The 22425-nt window shown below is 43.0% G+C and overlaps 1 protein-coding gene across 1 annotated transcript in view; it reads left to right on the top strand.

The window, feature by feature from the left end:
* LOC306934950 (tensin-1-like) overlaps positions 1 to 22425 on the top strand; it is a gene marked incomplete at its 3' end in the record, with an annotated part of 183677 nt that overhangs the window by 71570 nt on the left and 89682 nt on the right. Inside the window, exon 2 of the mRNA XM_079517772.1 lies at positions 4446 to 4560. Within this exon, the coding sequence (XP_079373898.1) occupies positions 4446 to 4560 (115 nt within the window). The remainder of the gene's footprint in view (positions 1 to 4445; positions 4561 to 22425) is intronic.

The raw sequence follows: 22425 nt of genomic DNA, 5'->3' as shown, positions 1-22425 counted from the left end.
CTCATATATCAATACATTTCACTCAATTTCATTATGGTGTGTGAACAGTGAACACTCACCCAAACTACAATTTTCAAGGACAACAGAACTTACGACTAATGTTAAGAAAAAAACAAAACAAAACCACTTCTGGGAAATGAAGCTAGTTTAGTAGCTATCCCAGCCATCCACCTGCATGAAGCTCCATGAACTTTGTGTCTGGTCGTCTCTGACTGATAACTCAGCACAATGTTTGTGACAGGGAACAGCTTGCAAATAGGGTGATTTTAACATGCAACGATGCAATGTTTTAAAAAAATAGGACAGAATAAAAGTCTTTACAGTATGTGAGAACATTAATTACGTGTCCAGAAAAGGAATCCATTGGATAATACTAATTTGTCCCCACTCCTTTGGAATATTTTTCTCACTGTACATTTGGAAATACAGTGCATGGAATTTGTCCTCTGCATTTACCCACCCTAAACTATTGAGAGTTAGGGGTTAAAGTCTCTTGCTCAGAGACACTTCAACACATAGAGTGGGCAGGCTGGGGACAAACGGGGATATCTTCAGAATCCCACATACACATGGCCTAGCTCTCTACCCATTGAGCTATGGCCGACCCCTTGTCGCCAAGCTATTGAAAATTGTGTTTTCATGAACAGCCAAAGCTGGGAATTAATTGAGACTGAAACCGGCCAGCCATATCCGACGTCCAGCTGTGTATCGACCATAATTACATGAATAGACGCTCAACTAAACACCAATGGTTCACAAAAAGCGACTCACTTGACTGCCGTTTTAGATAAAGAAAGGAAGTCTATTGATGAAAATGTGTGATGGAATATTCTACGATAGAAGAAACAAAAACACGACCCCCTCCAGAACACTTCAATTCTCCCCTTTATTTAATTATTCTAGTTCCACCCCCCATGCTGACTTCCTCTGTACGCCCCAGTACCTCCCCTGTGGAGAAACACTAACCCAGGCTAAACTGTACCATAAAAACAGTTTCTGCTAACATTTTTAGGCGAGAAATAGGTCATGCAGTTTCTCAACATTGATTCATTTCACATTTGGTATGGATAGTTCAAAAGTTTGTTTAAAATATGGTTATTAAACCTGCTTTACCGTTAATTAGGACATGATTTTCATGACATATTTGATAGCAGTTAGCTTCGCATGGGGCTGACCAATTAACACCCCTAGGTGTAATATGGCTTTTTGGGGCATTTTATTTTGTAGTTTCAGTCTGAAACGGAAGCCTCTGTGTTTCTGAACCAATCAGAGCGTTGCATCCCTTCAGGCTATGGGACGTTGGCTGCATCCTCCGTGTCTAGTCTTTTTGTTTACAAGTTAGAGTCTGAGAGACAGACGGTGTATCTCAGCATGTTCTTGTATTCTTTATTTTGTTTTACTGAGAATAAGGTTAGAAATAAATTTAGGTTAGGCATAGTTTTACTGGGGTTAAGTTTAGGAATAGGGTTAGGTTTAGGCATTGTTTTACTGAGGTTGAGGTTAGGAATAAGGTTAGGTTTAACCGTTTAAGCATAATTTACTTAGATTACTTTAGGAATACCAGGCCGCGCTGTTCCGCCGGCTGTACGCCCGGGGCGAGTTGGTAAAGGGGCGAGCAGTCTCGTATTCTTTGCTACTACGTAGCTTATTTCGAACCTATAATGTTTTCAGATACATAATTTAGCGTGCTGATTAAGTTTAAAATGAGTAATACACCGTCTGGATGTAATCTTGAATGAGATTAAAAACGGAGTAGATCTGTGATCAAAATCAGCTGTGTTTGCAGGAACGTGTGCAGCAATGGGAATCAAATGGGTGAATGAAATCAAGAATCTTTATGGCTGCGTTTCGTCATCACACAGCACGTTTTTGTTCAAAGGAAGTAATTCAAATTGGATTGTTTATGGACTTTTCATATAAAAATACACAAAAATATATTTTCTGCTTTTGCAGCTGATTAGAATACTGTGTATGCTCCATCTTCTCTGCTGTTGCATTGTCTGTTTGTAATCTGTTCAGTTAATTGTTTTGCCCCTACCACATCTCCCCCAAGAGGTCTTGAGACAGAATGGAGGAAGACAGAAGGGGAGGGAGGGAAAGAAAGAAAGAAAGAAAGAAAGAAAGAAAAAGAAAAGCCTGAGGATCAGAGAAAGAGTCATTCACTAGGCTGTGTTTTGATTGATGGGGAGACAGAACGGGCCAATCACTGGTTAGAAGGTCACACACAACGGTAGTCTGGGAACCCTCTCTGATTGGCCACTGGGCCTTCTCCCCCGGCATGCCCACAGACCCACTGGCCTTTCCAGTGCTCCATGTAAGCTCCCACCTTAAGTCCCTCCAATATGCCATCCACATGGCCACTTTGAACCCTGTCCAGCACACACACACACACACACACACACACACACACCTTGGCTTAATGGAGGGCGCCTGGCTAGAAGCCATTCCCACTGGTACTTCCTGCCTTGACGTCCAATAAAGCTGTCGTATTCTTTTCTTTTTTGGGGGGCGGGGTGGGGGTTCCTGTACAAAGCATGTGCTCAGCAGATCTGTGTGCATGTTGGACCTTGGAGTGTACAGTATATGTGCTTTTGGTCTCTCACACACACACACACACGTGCACACACATTCAATGAACACTCACATAAATTCCCAGATAGAGACAAACACACACACATACACACTCACACACACACGCACACACTCACACACACACACACACGCACACACGCATGCACGCACACGCACACACACACACAGATATATAACTCTTTCCAGTGTGTTGTCCTTGGCAGTACTCTCCTCTAGACCCCATGGAGAGTAGAGGAGGAGGTTTGGAGCAGGGGACCATTCTGACAGACACCATGAAACATTTATAAATACTAGCTAGTTGTGGCTTATCCTGAAACATGAGGTGCGAGATATGCCTGTGCACGCCGTGCTCCTACGGTCCCGTTACACAACCCCGTCCGTTATGACGACCTCTCAACCCCATACATCAGGTGTATTCCAAACATTTTTCAGAGGGGGCCGCCTTTTTTTTTGAAAATATTAAAACTACCCAAGGGCCAACTACATCTCCTCAGCTGACATAATGTACTACTTACTATAACAAAGTCACATACATACATATGCATCGCATTTAAAGGATTGTATGTAACTATCATCATCAATATTTAATATCAATGGTCTTAGGTGTGCTGTGAACAAAACACAGAACTTTTTCAGCCTTATTTCACATTACCAATAGAGGGTATGCGCATGCATAAAGTGAATGGCAAATCGAGTGGCAAAGTGAGTGGCAAAGTGAGTTTAATGTTGTTTAACGTCGTTTAATGCAATCATATTGGACTTTTCTGTTTGGATGTATGAGCTGTCAATGCTAGAAAGTAATTTTTTGGCACTCAGTAGGCGTTCCCGCATAACTTCCTGGTTTGATGATGATGTCACACGCATACCCTCTATAGTAGCCGACGTGCAAGGTAAAACATGAAATAAAATAGCATTTTTTACCCCTTCAGAATGAGACAACAAGGAATCCTGCCAAATTATACTCTGGGAAATGCCCAGGTTATTAAAGAAACATGTTGGGGTAATACAACTCAGGTATGAAGCCAAGGGCCGTATAAAATCTGTCCCCGGGCCTCATTTGGCCCGCGGGCCGCACTTTGGACACCCCTGCCATCCATCAACATGGAAGTTGCAATAATAGAATTGCAAACCGCTGCCATGTATCTGTTCTATTGATAAAAGCAATCAGTGTGTGGATATCTTGGTTTATCTTGGAATTTCATTTCCCCTGCAAGTCTTTAATCACTGCTAAGATAACGGTGCTGTGTGAAGATAATAATAGAATGTTTTGTATGGGCCGGCCAGGCTACACGGGTTGTTGAGGGGACCATGGATAATTGTTGTGAGTTTTTCTATTGCGATAAACGATAATGATTATGGCCCCATCCCTAGTTTCAAGCGTGGGGAGTTGTCCTACCTCCATATCTTAGGTATTCACTATGGGCAACCAGACCTGCTTAATTTAGCTCCGTGGTACAAGGGTGTTGCTTACCAGACAGAACAACGGATTCCCAGAATAGAATTCTAGTAGAATTCTAGTGGAATTCTAGCGGTTAAAAAACAAACAAAAGGCCCAGACGGTTAGGTCAACCGTCTGGGCACATAGGATGCTAAGCCAGCCTGACGGCGTGCTGCGGGTTCGACTCCCGATCCCGACGGCCTTTGCCGCGTGTCACCCCCCCCATCTCTCTCCCCATTTCCTGTCAGTCTACTTTCAACTTATCAATAAAGGCAGAAAAAGCCAAAAGAAATCTAAAAACAAACAAAAAACACAGTTGAGCTAAAAGAACTCAGCCACCTGGACTCATTGAAAGGTGAGCTGGTGCTGGTGACATTTTTAACACAAACATTCTTTCCCTTTTGTCTTCTGGCAGCCAGAGGAGTTGGAGGCCCTGCACTCCCATACCTTCCGGGTGAAGACCTTCAAGAAGGCCAAGCACTGTGGGGCGTGCAAGCAGACCGTCATCCAGGAGGGTCTCGTCTGCCGAGGTCAGTCAGCTTCAACCCCCAACCCACTGGTTCCCAAACACTGGGCCAGGACCCATCTGTGGGTCGCGGAAACATTGTTATGGGTCCCTTTATTTTTTGTTTCCTACATTTTGGTAGTATTATTTCAACAAAAAAAAAAAACATTTCCAAAAGTAATTTTAGTAATTTCATGAAGAAATCAACAAAAGATTTAAGAAATTCCATAAATTAGAAAACAAATGTTTAAGAAGTAATGAAAATAGCTCACAAGCCCTACAAGCTCTACAAGCTCACAACGAGTCGCTTTGCGCCGCATTGTGAGCTTGTAGATCTGCTATTTTCACCAGTTTGGGCCCCAGGCAAATTTATAATTTCTCTTTCACGGGCTACAATGTTTGGGAACCATTGCCACATGGCTTGCCTCAAAATGTGATTGGTCAGAAATCAGAATTCGGTCCTGTGAAATTGTCGCACGCATGCTCATTTCGTGCGCACGCCTGCGGGCGACTAGACCTGGATTGTGGTGAGCTTTTTTTACGCTACATCATGAGTAGACCTGTCGCTCATCCAGGCGACAACGCCTACATCACTCGCTTGCCCGTCTGAAAGGCCGAACACATTGTGCCAATAAAGACTTTAGTTTAGTCTGTGGTAGAAATGCTATTGCATCATCATGGTCGACTTGTTTACCATCCACATTTTCTCATGCGAGTTTATTTGGGGGTGCGGTTTCATTGAGCAAGGCCTGCTCTAAACCTGTGGTTCTCAACCAGACCTCCACAGACCCCCATCTCAGAGGATTTTGTGCCAGGGACCCCTTTGTGTGAAAAGATTTCCAAATTATTTCACTTCTTTTTCTGCGCTGAGACGTGTTGCGAGCTTGTAGATCAGCTATTTTTGAATAGCCTAATAGGGTTAAAGTGGTTAGACTGATTGTGATGACCATATTAACTCATTTAGCCGTGGACCCCCTGGAAGCCCTTCAAGGACCCCTGGGGGTCCACGGACACCACTTTGAGAGCTGTTGCTCTAAACCCGTAAGGAGATGGAGGGCATTGTCTCATGTTGCATCACTCAGTACTCTAAAAGAAAGGGTCATCGGGGCTGACCTGGGGTCTTCTTTGTGTCACGGTTTTGTCAATCATGTGTCGGACGAGGTTAAATGAAGCCGAGGAGAGGCTAAGGGTTAACAGGTTTTCAATTTCCGCTATGCTATCAGCTGGAGGGCCATTGTGTTTGATTTACTGGCTTGATGGAGATTGAGAGCAAAATTGGGGTTGGGATTTGTGAATCTCTCTGAAAATGTAATCAGGTCAAGTAGGCTATAATGAACTTCCGTAACTTCCGAATATTAAGTGAAGATCAGCAATTCTGAACCTTTTTAATTTCAAGTACCTGCACTTTGATAATGCATGAGCCACCGAGCATTATTTATTTGATAAAATGTAATTTCTTTATGTCTGGGACCCCAACCTACACTGTAAAATCTCAGTGTTAATTTAACCCTTAGGATTACAGACCCCTAAGGGTCCATTTGGTTCCTAATATCAATCATTTGTCTGGGGACCTCCTTCAAAAATTTGAAGGAAGTTATTTGAAGTATTTTTTGGATTGTTGCTTTGTTTTGTGGTCGTGTATACTACATTCTAGTTTACGGTTTAAAAAAAACCTAACCATACGGTACGCCCTGCACAGTTCAATACGCCTTTATGGACCGCAATTGTTTGGTTTTGCAAAAAACAACAACAACATCACTGCAGAGTTCCCTGCGGGTGCATACATGTGTTTTGTCCGGCCTACTGACAGTCCTCCAGTCATGAGTCCGAACACCCTACCCAAAACCCAACCCTAAACCTAACCTCACAGGAAGCCACAGGTCAGTTGTAACCTGCCACGCATGTCGGGAGCCACGGGTTAGTTTGAACCTGCCACAGGTTAGTTTTAACCTGCCACGCATGTCGGGAGCCATGGGTTAGTTTGAACCTGCCACAGGTTAGTTTTAACCTGCCGTGCATGTCCAGCGCCATAGGCGAGTTTTTTTCCGGCCACGGGTTAGTTATAACCGTGAGCACATGTCGGGAGTGACGGTGTTGTCGGACTAATGCCTGTCGGACTGTTAGTATGTCTAACAAACATGCACCCTGTTCCCTGTTCCCTGCCACCCCTGAGTGAATCCAGCTGGTGTTGTTTGCCCAAAATAGCTGATCCACAAGTATCAAAACACATTGATAGCCTATCTGACGTTGTTGTGCTCTGCTCTCCACTCGTAGCAGGAGCTTATTATAAAAGTAATTTCCGTCAGACAAGTACTAACACAATACTCCATGATACAGTGTACTCTTATCATTGTAGGCATAATATCCTAAAATCCTAATGCAGAGATTAAATGTCGATCTTTAATTGTAAACTAAACGTTAGTTTTTACTTTGCAACACTCTCTCCCCCTCTCTCCTCCCTTCCCTGCCTGCACGTGTGTGAGAATAATGAAAGGCAGAAAATATCATTGATATAAGATACTGGAAAGTGTCTGAAACTCTGAATAGGAAAGATTTTTTTTACTGTACCAAAACCGAACCGAAACCGAGGTGCGAACCAAACCGTGGGCTAACTAAACTGTTGCACCCCTAGTGCAACAGTGAATGTAGACATTCACTGTTCATTCATCAATTTGTAACTCATAAACATGAAGAAGGTCCGGAGGGACCGAAACGTTGCATTATTAAAGAAAATACTCTTGTACCGAGCAAATACACAGTGTGCGGGTGCCGGGTGTATTCTATTCCTTCCATTGTAACTCATAAACACCCATGATTTTACAGTGTACAGTTGGGCCGGGTGAGATGGACAAAATGTCAAGATATTTCCTCATCGTATTGTGATGATAATTTCTTTTAGCATTTTTAAAACTTTTGTAAAAACAAAATAACCTGAGGAAGGTCCGGAGGGACCGAAACGTTGCTTCATTAAATAAGAAAATACTCTTGTACCGAGCAAATACACAGTGTGCGTGTATTCTATTGCTTTCATTGATGTCCACTGGCCTACGCACCTGTGCAGACGCCTGATTTCTAGGTGTGCGAAAGCTTTCTCCTACAGATAAACAAAACAAAAAATACGTATGCGATATCCCAAATCCCTGGCGATATATTATATTGATATATAATATCGATTTAATTTCACAGCCCTACAAAATAATATTCCCACTCTGTGTGTTCTCCAAGCAGGTCAAAACACCCACAAACAAACGCTTTGAACATTTGACCCAGCGGGACCTGACCATCATGACATGAGCTAGTGGAATCTGACAGTGTCCAATATAAGTGAATGTTTTGCTTGGCAGCCCTGCAGCGAGATGGAGCTGCTTCCTCAACCTGGCACAAAGATGGGTATCGTTCCTGTCGGGTGGAAACTTGTATCTCCAAAGCTGTTGCTTTTCAGGAAATGGGGGGAGAATATGTGTTTCACTGTTTCCAATTGATCCTGTGTAGTTATTGTTGAAATGAAATGAAATGATTACTATATTTACCCAGGGTATCTGGGCTAAGCTCATTAACTTGTTTCCAGCCAGGCCCTGCTCATAGAACATTTCATCGTAGTGGTTCAATGCCTTGTTCAAGGGCACTTCAGCGGTGGTAATTTTAACGTGTCGGACCGCTGATTCGAACTGGCGACCTTCCGGTATCAAGACCGCTCCGCAATCCGTTCGGCCACCGCTGCCACAAATAGCTAGACCTTGTTAATAGTTTTTATTGGTTCAATATTTATACAACCAACAGACAGACAGCCACTTTAACCTTGACCTTTAAGAAGAACCAGAGCAGATCTATAAGCTCACAAGGCATTATTGATGATTGAATACTGAAGTAACGAGTACAGTTCAATGCAAGGTCTGCTAAGAGGATTTATAGCCCAGGAAAGAACTATGGCTTGGTTCCATTGGTGTCCTTCATATTCAATTCATCTGAAAATGTAATGACATACAAATATACAATACTAGTACTATGCAAAAACATCATGGTTAGAAAGCAAACTAAATAACATGTACAGTAATGGGGAGGGGGACGACGACACACACGACAACTTTGACTTTTTACTGGGGCCAGTTTCTAAATGTAGCCACCCGTACAGTAAGTGCTCCTTGAGAGTGGTGTCAGAAGGAGAGTAGGGATTCACAATGGCTATTTTTGTGAGACACTAAAGAAGTTAATTAATTTACAGAAAAAACGTAATGTAGAAAAACATGGAGATACAAGGTTTCTGCCCGACAGCAACGGCAACACTCACTGGCACAGCTCAGAAAAACACAGGAACATCCTCTGCCCGAAGGGGGCTCTGGCAGTGCCAAAGGATGAGACATCATGGGCGTTTTGTGTTTATGTACATTTTTGGAAAGTGGCCATTTTGTGATTTTTTTTTTATATAAGTTGCTGCAGTACGTACTGTATGTTGTTTACTTGCTTGTTGACTGCTAGGAGGAGCCATAATTCTGGGCCCAATATCCTGGGCAAATAACACGCTCACAAGGCGTTGCAACACGGCATGTTGTGAGCTCATAGATTGGGTATTTTTACTGAAGAGATTTTGGGGATCAACGAACTATGGGTTTAAGTAGTGCTTCTTTTTACTGGACTGTGTCATTCTATGTAGGAGTTATCATAGTGTTGGCCATAGCAGTGGTTATCAAACGCCCACGGCTGACTAGACCTGGATTGTTTTGAGATTTTTATTACGCTACTCATCCCGCGCCCCTCATGAGCAGACCTGGAGCAGCCCCTGTTGTTGATCCAGGCGACAACGCCTGCGTCACCGCACATCCATTGCCACTGAGGGAGAGAAAGACCAGTGCAGAGCTGAGACAGAGGATGGGAGTGGCGGCCATAGTGGATGTCGTGAAGAGAGGCAGTCTGCGATGGTACGTACACGTAGGCTACTAAGGAAGGAAGAGAACTATTGGCTGAAGACAGTAATGTTGATTAACTTATAGAGGGGACAAGACATGGCAGACGACCGTGTCGGCTGACATGAAAGCACTCGACATCGACCATGAGATGGCCATGGACTTCACTGTTCCCGGTGGAAGAAATCCATGGCGAGAATCGAGTCCAACCCAGCGAGGCCTGGAAAGCGGACTATAAACCGATGATGAGGAGGAGGAGTATAAAAAACGAGAGTCCTTGGACCTCACCTTGAGAACCACTGGACTATAGTAGTGTAGTGGTGAATGTAGAATTACGTGCGTGCGTGCGTGCGTGCGTGCGTGCGTGCGTGCGTGCGTGCGTGCGTGCGTTTTATTGCACCAGCTTATTTCTAAGACTTAATCTAATGCACACTAAACGACACTAAAAAACAAAAAATGGAACGCTCTTTAAAAAACTAATTAAAAAAGAAGGAAAAAGAAAAGATAAATGACATACTAAAATAACCTTGTTGTGGATGAATGTTTTATAGACGTCTGCAGCCTTTTAGAGGACGGCACTACAGAATACGCTCATCAGGTTACACAACAAAACACCTGGGGACACCACTCTCCCAAGAAGTGATTCATGGCAAGAATAAACCCACATGGCAAGGACGAATGTATCTCTCATCCTAATTGAATTTGATCTTAGTTCAAACTCTCCTCCACTGTATTATAAGTAACCAGGTTGGGCCATGTGGCAGAGTATGCGTGCAGGCATTCGTGCGCGCATGCCTGTCCATGCGCACGTCTTGTTAGAGCAGATATATCTCCATATTTTAACTTTGTGTTTCTTTCTTCAATTAACACCCTACTTGATCATACTACAGTGTCACACAAAAGTACTGTATCAAAAAGAGCTTGCAGATCTGCTATTTCTTTTAGTTGAATCCTGAAAGGTAACGGTTCAGGATATATGAGGTTTCCACCCGACAGAGACGATATGATACATCTGTCCTATCAGGTATTATATTGTCGCTGTAGGGCCGAAAGCGTGAATCTCTGTATATCAACTTTTTCTTTTTTAGGTTATTAGAGAAAGTTAAAAAAAAAGTGTTTTGTTTTTATTTATTTATTTATTTTTCATTTACTGCTTTGTTTCGTTTTAACGGTTTTTGTGATTTTCTTTTTCTTTTTTTCTTTTTTTCACAAAAATGTACATCAATTTATTTTTTATTATTTACTATAGTCCTACTAGACCCCAGGAAATTACACCCGGTGACAAACAGTATAGCAGCCCCCTAGTACCACCTGATACTTTTACTCAAGCAACACATGTGAGTACTTTTTCCACCACTGCCTATAGAGGCCTTGCCAATGTTTACAAACACTCTCCATCTCACATGGTTTCCTAATGTCACCAGGACACGGGCTTCCTCTTCCTCCGCTGGTTGCCAGGATACACAGTGTTCGCTGCCGTGACAATAGCGTGCCGCTGACGCAGGCAGGCCTGTCTGTGTTTTCCAGTAAAGAACCTTCGTCGGTCACAGGATATTTTTGGAGAGGCCTGGCCTTTGTTGCGTGGTGATTTCGTTGACATTGAAAAATGTTCGACGACTACCTTTTTTCACTGAGGCAAACGAAAGAAAAAAACTAAAAACGTAATGAAAACTAAGCTATGATGACTACGACTATGACTAAATATAGCCTACTGACAATTTCATCAACAAATAAAAACTGGACTAAAATGTCAGGGAGGGACTAGTGGAAAAGAGACCCAGTAGACAAGTCATTGTATGCTTGGTTGCATGCTGAACATAGCAGATCTACAGAATTTTGACAGTGTTCAGTTACTAAAAGTAACTGAACACTGTCATTGACACTGTCAGTAGGAGCATATTGGAGCAAATATTGACATACCAGACCTTGTCAGTTGTGTTTTAACTGGCTTTACTTCTCTGTTATTTTCCCATTTATTTTATGTGTTGATTGTATGTATACTGTTTTAACCTGTATTGTATTGTTATTATGTTGCTCTTGTATCTGTAAAGCACTTGGCTAGTGCTATAGAAATAAATTCATTATCATTATTATCATTATCAATATTCCTAAACATAACATCTAAACTTCTAATACTTCTAATCATTTTGATTTTGAATGAATTGCTACTGACAAGTTGGTCAAAAAACATTACTGACTACTAGTAGTAATAATTTCCTTGAGTGACATTTTTCATTCCACTACCAAAATCTGAATATTGTCGACGTGGTGTGTGGTTGCTATTAGGGGTGTCAAAAAAAATCGATTCGAATTAGAATCGCGATTCCGTTATGAACGATTCAAAATCGATTCATAATTTCCAAAAAACATTTATTTTTTATTTATTTTTTTAGATTTATTTTTCTGGTTACAGTTACATGTGTTTTCACTACATGGTGTTTGTGATATGAAATGTAAGCTCACCCTAATCACAGTAAACATGTCTTCAGTCATTTTCAAGTTACTGTAGTCACTTCAGTTCAAGACTGGAGTAGATTGTGATGAAATCCTATGTATTGAATCGAGAATCATTTTGAATAGAAAATCGTTTTGAATCTGGAAAAAAAATGCTTTTGAATTAAAAAAAAAAATAGATTTTGAATCGAATCGTGACCCCAAGAATCGGAATCGAATCGTGGGAGACCCAAAGATTCACAGCCCTAGTTGCTATTGGGCCCAGCTTACCAGCACTCCACTTGTCTCCACACTTCCACAGAATACTCATAAGTACTCTGCCTTTGGTTCTAGGCTTATTATCCCACCCTCAATGTCTTCACATATTGTACAGTTAATATATCCAGGCACCTCTTTTGCCCATTAGGACCACTCTACGCAACGTCATAAAAATGCAACGCGCACCTATAACATCATTCTACAGGCCACTGGTTTCTGCATTACACCTTTTTTTAATTTAATTACATTTTTCCCTGTGGCACTAGAGAGCCACCGGCTGGTCGAGCTTCTAGTTTTAACCCATTTTGGGAGGGAACCCCTTTTGGTGTTAGCATTATGTTATGCTTTAGCTATTGAAAAATAGCAGATCTACAAGCTCATAGCGCGCCACCGAGTGGCGCGCTACGAGCTTGTAGGTCTGCTATTTTTGAAAAATCGAAGAACGACATGACATAGAAACATAGCTTTTTCAGAAAACTGTCATTTTCAAACAGAGATTTTTAGAATCTGATCTCAGGTCAAAATGGGTTAATAATGCTTCTATGGCATTCCATTGTCGATGATTCTATGGCATTCCAGTATCAATGCTTCCAAGGCATTCATATGGCATTCCGGTAGTAGCATCACCACCGCTCTGCTCGGTCCATAGGCTAATGACTGCAGTAGCATCACCACCGCTCTGCTCGGTCCATAGGCTAATGACTGCAGTGACATCCATTCCAAGGACAGGACTGGACGAGGTTCTGCACGACAGTGATTGATTCGACAATTTTCGACAACAGAAAAAATGATTAAAAATAATGCATGTTACTGTATATACAGGTGCAAAGTTCAAAGCACTACAAAAGTGCTTTGAACTTTGCAACGCTGTGTACAGTGAGTTAATTTGGCGTGACATTATGCATATAATTTTACTGCACCTCTGAACAATAGTCCAAAAGCATTGTTCTGTGACATTAGGAAAGGAAAGGTCATAGCATTAGAGTACAACACCAGCCGTCTACTGGACTTCACAGTCTGCGTACTGATATAGGCCTACGACAATAGCAGGCTTCTCTGTCTGTGTGTGTGTGTGTGTGTGTGTGTGTGTGTGTGTGTGTGTGTGTGTGTGTGTGTGTGTGTGTGTGTGTGTGTGTGTGTGTGTGTGTGTGTGTGTGTGTGTGTGTGTGTGTGTGTGTGTGTGTGTGTGTGTGTGTGTGTGTGTGTGTGTGTGTGTGTGTGTGTGTGTGTGTGTGTGTGTGTGTGTGTGTGTGTGTGTGCGCGCGTGTGTCTGTGAAGGTTATCATCGTTCTGTTCCTGTCTACTGAGCTCATTGCTGGAATGCCACAAATGAGAGATATTGCACACACACACACACACACACACACACACACACACACACACACACACACACACACACACTATAGGCTGCATTAGTAGTTCAATGTCACGCATTGATTTTTAGAGAGACCTATTAGCTTGTACAAACATTGTGTGTTGTTGGATGAAAATAGCCTGTGTTGTGCTTTGTTGAATTTACCTAACAGCTCGAGGTAATAATACTCTAAGGGCTCCGTTTTCGTCGCCCGCCATTACCCGCGACGCGGCCCGCAAGTCAGCCGCTGCCCGAAAATTACGAGTATAGGAGCTTGCTCTGTCCCTTAATGGTATTTTGGTCCAGTGTCACCCGCTATCTATTATGCCGACACCGGTATTTGCGCCTAGAGGTGTGGTCATGGGCTAAACTGCTATTTTGGTCACACATTTGGGAAGGCGCATAGTGGAGTTTAAAAGCACCTAATGCCATAATGCCGTAATGCCAAATTAGTTTGTTATAGTGGCGCGCACTGCAAGCCTGCAATGGAGATGTCTGCGGAGTCAGGCTGCGTCATCTCTCCTTATTCTCCGATGCATCTCTTTGTAATTTTCCTATAATCAGCAGAAGTGAGTGCCTGCCACTGCCCTTGTGTCCATTGTGTCGCGAGACATGGCCAAAGCATTTCCGGGGGTCCCCAGCCAAACACGTTGAGAACCCCTGTATTAGAGTAATGTTAACTCCATAGACAAAACAGAAAAAGTACAAAAATCACGGCACTCCATCTTAAATGTTTTTTTTGTGGCTTTCGCCTTTATTTTATATTTTTGGAGGGACAGACAGTAGGCTGACAGGAAATGGGGAGAGAGATGGGGGAAGACATGCAGTAAAGGCCGTCGGGATCGGGAGTCGAACACGCGGCACACTGCCAGACTGGATTACCAGCCAAGGTGCCTGGACCACTGAGCCATGGCCCAGGCCATGGCACTCCATCTTTAACAAAATAATATAACTGCACCTTTAAGACTGAGGGTTGAACTGTGTACACTCACTCAGCCACACCACACATGAAACCCAGCGTCTTTACTTAATCTCTATTACTGGTCCCACGCTGTGCCCCTCCCTGCCTCCGGGAGCAGTCATTAAGGTAATGAGTGGTGCAGATGGATGAAGATGACCATTAGTCGTCTGTGGATGATGGATGGTCTCCTTCTCCCTGTCTAATATCATTATCTTAATCCGTTAAAATGACCAGACAAAAAAAATGACTTTCCTAGGGACATTGACTAGGGAGGGACAGAGATTTAGGCTGTTGCTTGAATGACGTGGGAGATTTGGAGTCCTTGCTTGCTTCCAGCCTGGCTACGTTTCAGCGTCTAATGTTGTCTACCTGTGATACTGTACATGTGCATGCGTGGAAATCCTCTCCCTCTGTCTGTCTCACGCCCCCACACGGGTTCGCTCACACGCAATCTGCTAAGTATCTGTTAGATATCCACAACATACGGTAACCCATTTCTGACCCACTGTATAGGTACTAAAAGCTACTCTGGGAAAAGATTTCGGGCCAAGGCCTGCTTCTAATGCCAATATTTAAGTCTCCACTTTCAACTGCTACCAACAATCCTGGACTTTGATCTCAGTGTAGCAAAAACTCCTGAATGCATGTTCCATTAAGTAATTATGGTGCATGCAGTGACAGTGCCACCTGGTGGATATTCTGAAACATTGCCGGTTGAACTGAGTCCATGTTTGTTTAATGCACCTACCTGTTATGTTTAGATTTGATTTAGATTGTTTCAGAACCATGACAGTTGGTTCAGACCTGCAACGAAAACAAATACATAAAAAATGACTTATTTGTTCTTGCCCTGAACTGCGAACCAAAGTGGGTGTTGTCACTGGTTGATTGATTGATTGAAAAATGTATTCACGGTATTTAAAATGGACGTACATTTCAAATGAAAGCACACTATTCTACAGGTTGGAAGATGCGATATAAACAATGGCGGAAAATGTAAGCGACAAATCATCATTAAAAAAAAGAAAAGAAAAGGGAAACTGTAACTGCCATTGATGATTGGATTTCCCCTGTGAGATGGACACTTTGACTGGTCATATTTGACAGTCAAAGTGCCAGGCCTGGAATGAAACTTGGGGCAACATGGGGACTCCTGCTCCCCAGTCAGGCTCTCTATACAATACATTGTATTGTATTTGTTTTATTCAGGACCCCAGGAAGACTAGAGGCTCAGTCATGTGTCTCTAATGGGGATCCTTCAATAAACATAAACAAACATAAACATAACCATTCAGCTATGCCACCCCAATTACAATGGTTCTGCTTTAAACTGGTGGAAACACAAGCCGGTTCGTGGGCTGGTTCTGTGAAAGCATCATGGTTCCAATAATCTAGAATGGAACCCGTTCTAGAACCAAAGTTATTTTGGTGGAAAAGAGACCCCGGAGTGTACAAATGGAACCAAATGGACCCGTAAGGATCCATTTGGTTCCGTTTCTACTGTACACTCTTCAGTTATGGGGGTCCTTGAAATTTAAACATTTGAGAACCATTGATTTAGTTGATTTGCAAAGAGGAGTTAAGGGGAAGTGATAAAACAATGCAAAAAAGGGAACTTTGCAAGATATTTCCAATATAATCTGCTGTGAAGTGTGAATGTGTTTTTGCTCACTTAAAGGTGATTCCTTTCTGTCTAGGTTTTTAGATGAATGGTGATGTTCCGTTCATTTTGCACCTGGGGGCAGTAGAGTCATGTTAGTTCAATTCAAAGCCCATCTCTTCTACTTCACATTGTTTCCTCAGTTGGAAGCTTGTATGTCTGTCAGGTCTTATCAGGTCTTATCAGCTTAGCGTCAAACTAAAGCGTGGATCATGTTTTTCTTCAGGCAAAGAATTACTCTCTGTCGACTGTCTCAATATGCAGTAGAATTAATGGTGAAGTATTATCCTTGTTAACAACAATGGTGGAAGAAGAAGTAGTAATTTGTTTTAGTAGTGGTCTGTTTTTAGTTTAGTACTCTGTTAAAATTAAAGCTCTTGTAATTGTATTCAAAATATTATAAGTTAAAGTACAAAAGTATTAGCATCAAAATGTAGCAAAAGTAGTCATAATGCAGAATGGCCATTTCAGAATCATATACATTATACAGTATAATATTTCTGAACAATAATTGTTGATCATTATCCACTTAAGCCCTAGTTTATATTTCAGCAATTCAAAAAATAGCTGATGTAATGCGTCGTGAGCTTGTAGATTGGCAATTTAAAAAAAAAAACGAATAAATGTGGTTGAGTAGAAAAGTACATTATGAGGCTGAACATGTATGTAAATATTGGAAATGAAGTAAAAGTACCTCAAAGGTGTAACTACAGTAAGTACAGTACCCATTTTGGGCGGGAACCCCTTTTGGTGTTAGCATTATGTTATGCTTTAGCTATTGAAAAATAGCAGATCTACAAGCTCATAGCGCGCCACCAAGTGGCGCGCTACGAGCTTGTAGGTCTGCTATTTTTGAAAAATCGAATAACGAAAACTGTCAGGATGTAGAAGACATTTTTAGAATCTGATCTCAGGTCAAAATGGGTTAAGTAAATGTGCGTACTGTACTGTAGTTGCTATGTATGCGCCACCATGGTTAACAGCTCTACAGACTCTTTCTGTCACGTGTGTCCCGTCCACACATGTTGTGTTTCCCTCCCAGTAGCCCTGGCTACAGTGTGTACCACAGCCAGGAAACAGCTGTCTCAACCCAAACAGGCTGAAACTGAGCCGCACGGTGACGCAAAACAAAAACAGACACCCAGAACAACAAACACACGTTGTTGTTGTTGGTGTGTGTGTGTGTGTGTGTGTGTGTGTGTGTGTGTGTGTGTGTGTGTGTGTGTGTGTGTGTGTGTGTGTGTGTGTGTGTGTGTGTGTGTGTGTGTGTGTGTGTGTGTGTGTGTGTGTGTGTGTGTGTGTGTGTGTGTGTGTGTGTGTGTGTGTGTGTGTGTTTGTTTTACGGAAACGAGAGAAGAAAAAACAATAAACATTAATAAATGTGAATCCATCAGACTATACAATGCCCAATTCCGGTGACTCGTGATTTTCTCAGACTACACACTATACAAATGGACCCAAATGGACCCTTACAGACTTATAAGGGTCTTTTTGGTGACCCCCCCCTCTCAAGGACCACTGGGGGGTCCCCAGACCCCACTTTGATAACCTCTGGTCTAGCAGCTGAACGAAGGTGTGTCTTCTTGCCACGGAGAGCAGATACTGGCAGGGGCTCAGTGTGTAATGATGGGAAGCGAAGCCCCGTTGATGCAATCGATGATTAAACAGATTAAATAGTGTACCTGCTAATTGCAACACAGTGAGTCACCACACATGCACACACACACGCACGAACACTCAGTATGTAGACTAGATGTGAAAGACCCACAAATTGATATGTATTTGGCCGCAGATCCCCATCTGAAACGAGAAGATTTGAGTTGTTCAAATCGGCTATTTTCGAATTCTAAAATAGGATTAAATTTGTTAAACAGATTTTCGTGCTAACACATTTAGCTAAAAGTGTACACTACAGTGCATTTATAGTCTGTGTGTGTGTGTGCATGTGCACACTCATGCAGGTATACAGTACATAAGCCTGTGTACACATACTGCATGCATAGACACAGAGTTAGCCATGTCTTGGTCGGACTTGTTCCATTTGCACATTTTGACAGAGAGGCTTTACTTGTACAATAGTGAATAGAATACCCACCTGCCTAAAATAAAAGTCCACACAGTGCACGTACGTACAGTAGTTGGTGGTGCAGAGCTCTTGTGTGGCTGCTTGCTGCTTGGCATGTTTACAGCCGCAACGGTCAGTTTACCTGCCAAAGTGGCGGGCGGTGGACACACACATACCGCGGCTCTGGCCTCAGCCAATGTTTTACCAGGGCTTGGCCTGGTCACTGGTGTTAATTTCCCACGATGTTTACAACTCAAACAGCTGTAGGTGGAGCGCTTCCTCCTCTACAATCCCACACAGGTGCTTTGGCGTGTCTGAGGGAACACCGAATGCAGTGCAGTACAGTACAATGCAGTACAGTACAGTACAGTACAGTACAGTACAGTACAGTACAGTACAGTACAGTACAGTACAGTACAGTACAGTACAGTACAGTACACGGCCAGTGTTGGTGGATAAGCAGACTAAAGACCTAGAGCCAGTTGCACCACCTCACACTAAGTTCAAACTTAGCCTAGTTATAGCTTAAATGGCTTGAGGTTTGAACTTAGTTTGAGGTGGTGCAACTGGCTCCTATAGTGTATACTTTGCCATTATGTCATGTGCCGGGAAAGGGACGATCTACAAGCTCACAACATGTGACATTCATAATGCATTGTGAGCTTGTAAATCTGCACTTTTTTGGCACGCGGCAGCATAGTAAAAAAAAACACAGCCAGTGTGAGAACACCCAGTGTGCGTTCTCAAGTGGTCTAACAAGACAGAAGCTTTCGGCCAGATGCCTACAGATATCCCACAATAGCAGGCCTGTGTGTATGTGTGTTGTGTGTGAGTGCATGAGTGTGCGCCATGCATGTACTATTGTAATTGTTTAGACGTTAACGAGTTTGATGAATGTATAGTCATTAGAAGTCCTTTTTCCTCAGAGTTATGAGTGGGTGGCTGTAGAAATGGGTGGCAGCATGTATGCTATTGTTTACTGTTAAGTGTGGGTGTGTGCACAGCGTGTATGCCACGCACACATGCACCACAGCATATGATAAATTGAGCACGAGGAAGGGAGAGAGAGATAGATGTATGTATGGGTGGGGAATTAAGAGATGAAGTTGGGCAAGAGAGATGGAGAGTGAGAGGGGGAAACATTGACGGAGGAGAGTGGGTGGGGGTCTGTAAAGTGAGGAAGTGGCTCGGCCCTGCCCTCTGATTGTGTTCCGTGTTCTAAGTGTGTTCAGCCCATCCCTGTGGGAACACCGACTCATTCCAAGGGACCGAGGGAAGGAAACAGCCCCAGCCCTAGTAACCCCCCCCCCCCCCCCCCCCCCTCCATCTCCCAACCCCTCCCTCTCTTATTGGGGAGCATTCCACAGACTGAGTCAGCTAGCAAGCAGCTATAGCTCTGCTGCTGTACGTCTCGCCATGTTCTTGTTCAGACCAAACCGTCTACTTGGTTTTGGCCAATTTCCATTGTTGCTGTCTTGTCTTCTGTCCCTCGTGCATGCAGTCACTGCTCCTCCTCCTCCCTGTGGTTGTCTGGTACAGAACAATCTTTCTCCTTCCCTTTGTCTTTCTATAACCCCCTCTCTTCCTCTGGCATCTGCCGGTCGTTTGTCACCTTCCTCCACCTACGTGCCTCTCCGCTCATTTCTCTTCTCTTCTCTTCTCTTCTCTTCTCTTCTCTTCTCTTCTCTTCTCTTCTCTTCTCTTCTCTTCTCTGCTCTGCTCTGCTCTGCTCTGCTCTGCTCTGCTCTTCCTCCCCCTTCCTCTTCCTCTTCCTCTGGCATCTGGCTGTCTTCGCTCACCTTCCATCCCTCCTCCTGTGTGCCTCTCCGCTCATTTCGTCCTCTCCATCTCCAGGTTTTCGTCTCTGTTTATTCTCCCAGAGCTCTGACTTCCTAACAAGGTAAAGCCTAACCCCGGCTCGCTGGCCTTGTTGCTTTCACACCCAATATGGAAGTCCTGCTCTGTCCCATGTGGCCTCAGGCTTGTTTACTGGGGACTCACAGGCTGGGAACGGGACTGGACAGTGTCATGACGGACAGGCAGCATGTTCTTTTTTTCCCCCCTTATTTTTTCTTTTTTTTTTTGCTTATCCAAAAAAAGCAGTGTTTTCTTTTTAATTCACGTCTATAAAAACAAGACGAGACATAGGCTACGTACGTAATGACTGAATATTTGAAACGCTCTTGTGTGCTTTGTAGACACGAAGCCAATGTACACATTCTTGTATTCGTCTTTCCAAGAGGAGACCCGTAAAACATATCAAGACATAAAACTGCAGACTGACTTTCATAATTTTAGGCAATTTGTCAAGTTCTGTGCACCCGACATGCAGTGCATGTAGGGCAAGACAAAGCAGACCGTATACTGTCTGTTTGTAATGGCTATTGTTTGTTGTTATTCTGTATTCTGAAGCTGAATGCTTTATTCTCTGATGAAACATTGGAACACATGTTTCCAGACTAATGCTTAATGTATTTACTTAATGCATATGATCAATCTAAATTCTAAAAGCTCATAAGATTCAAGCTCACACGTTTGTTGTGAGCTTGTAGATTGGCTATTTTAAGCCACGCGACACAGCTGTACAACAAAGAGTACATCAGACTTCAAGGATGACGGAATTTTGTAGCTTTCATGTATCATGGACTGTGTCCCAGTGTGGAATTGAATCAGTGCCCTATGGGTTACTCTCTGTCCTCCCTCGTACAGTACAGCACAACTCTGCTTAAATTTGACCCTGGGAACCAAAGTTTTCATGGGACTGTGTAGTCGGTAGGGTTCGAGGGTGCCACCCCCCATGTTTGAAGGTCTCTAATTAAGAAGTCAAACTGACTCTCAAATGTTACCCCCCCAAGTGCAAATATAGTCCCCGGGAGTGCCTAAATAGAAACTAAATATACCGTGAAAAGTAATTACACTCCTGGCTCTATATTTTAACAGTGAGGTCGTCACTTTCCCCGAGCTCAGTGGCTCAGCACTGCGACCCACACCTCCCTAGGGAGGTGGGCTAAAGCCCACCAGTTGTGTTTGTTGTTTTTGGTCAAATAGAGTTCACAAATGTTTGCTAAACTGAAATAAATCTTTGGCTTTCCCCCGGATTCACAGGGATAATTTATAGTAAGTGGACACAGTGTTCATTTGTTTTACGGTGAGATGTTCTTGTAAGATAATGCAACATTGCCACCATAGTGCAAGTAGTCAGTAACCCGAACCACTGTAAACGACATTAAAGGGAAACGTTGCCGGTTTTGAAACAAAATCCCATTGTTCTGATCTGATGTGAGGATGAGATCATATTAATATAGTTGGGAAATGTAATAGTGCTTTTTGATACAGGGCCACTGTAATTATCGACCGCATACCTGTAAATCTTTCGTTGTACAGTCGTTAAACCGAGCCAGAGTAGGAGCAGCCACAAACTCATCCAAATTAAATACAACCATACTTGGAGTAAAATGTAGCTCTGTTACGAGGGCTGCTATTTTCAGTGTGCGACACAACTGCAGTACACATGAATCCAGCTTTAAGTTAATCAATAATAAATAAATAAATAAATGTAATAACAATGACTGTTATTCCTTCTCCTACTAGACAGAGAGACGTGTGTGTGTGTGTGTGTGTGTGTGTGTGTGTGTGTGTGTGTGTGTGTGTGTGTGTGTGTGTGTGTGTGTGTGTGTGTGTGTGTGTGTGTGTGTGTGTGTGTGTGTGTGTGTGTGTGTGTGTGTGTGTGTGTGTGTGTGTTTGTGGTAGTTGTTGTTGTTGTTGTTGTTGTTGTTGTTGTTGTTGAGTGGAGTGGACCTTGGAGATTGTTTGCTAGTGCTCCGTCAGGAGTTCTGAAAAGGTTGAGAACCACTGTGTGTGCAGTAGCCACAGCACATTGTCTTCAGAGAATTAAAGGGAAGCTTAGCAAAAGCTAAGCAGAAATGTTGAGGTTATATATATGCATACTCTACTGAAAAGCAAAGAGCCAGAGAGACATGCTGTAACGCTCTTTAGACTAAGGATATAACGGACATGACACCCCTACCTCTCAATCTCTCTCTCTCTCTGTCTCTCTCTCTCTCTGTCTCTCTCACACACACACCCACACACACACACACACACACACACACACACACACACACACACACACACACACACACAATGCAAGGACTGGCCATTGTCCAACTTTAAATCAATGCCTCAACAACGAATCACAATAGATATTACACTTTCTTAGAAAAATGCATCTCAGGGA

This window comes from Electrona antarctica (genome assembly GCF_951216825.1).
Source record: "Electrona antarctica genome assembly, chromosome: 13".
Taxonomy (NCBI): Eukaryota; Metazoa; Chordata; class Actinopteri; order Myctophiformes; family Myctophidae; genus Electrona; species Electrona antarctica.
This window is presented reverse-complemented; position numbering and strand designations above follow the sequence as displayed.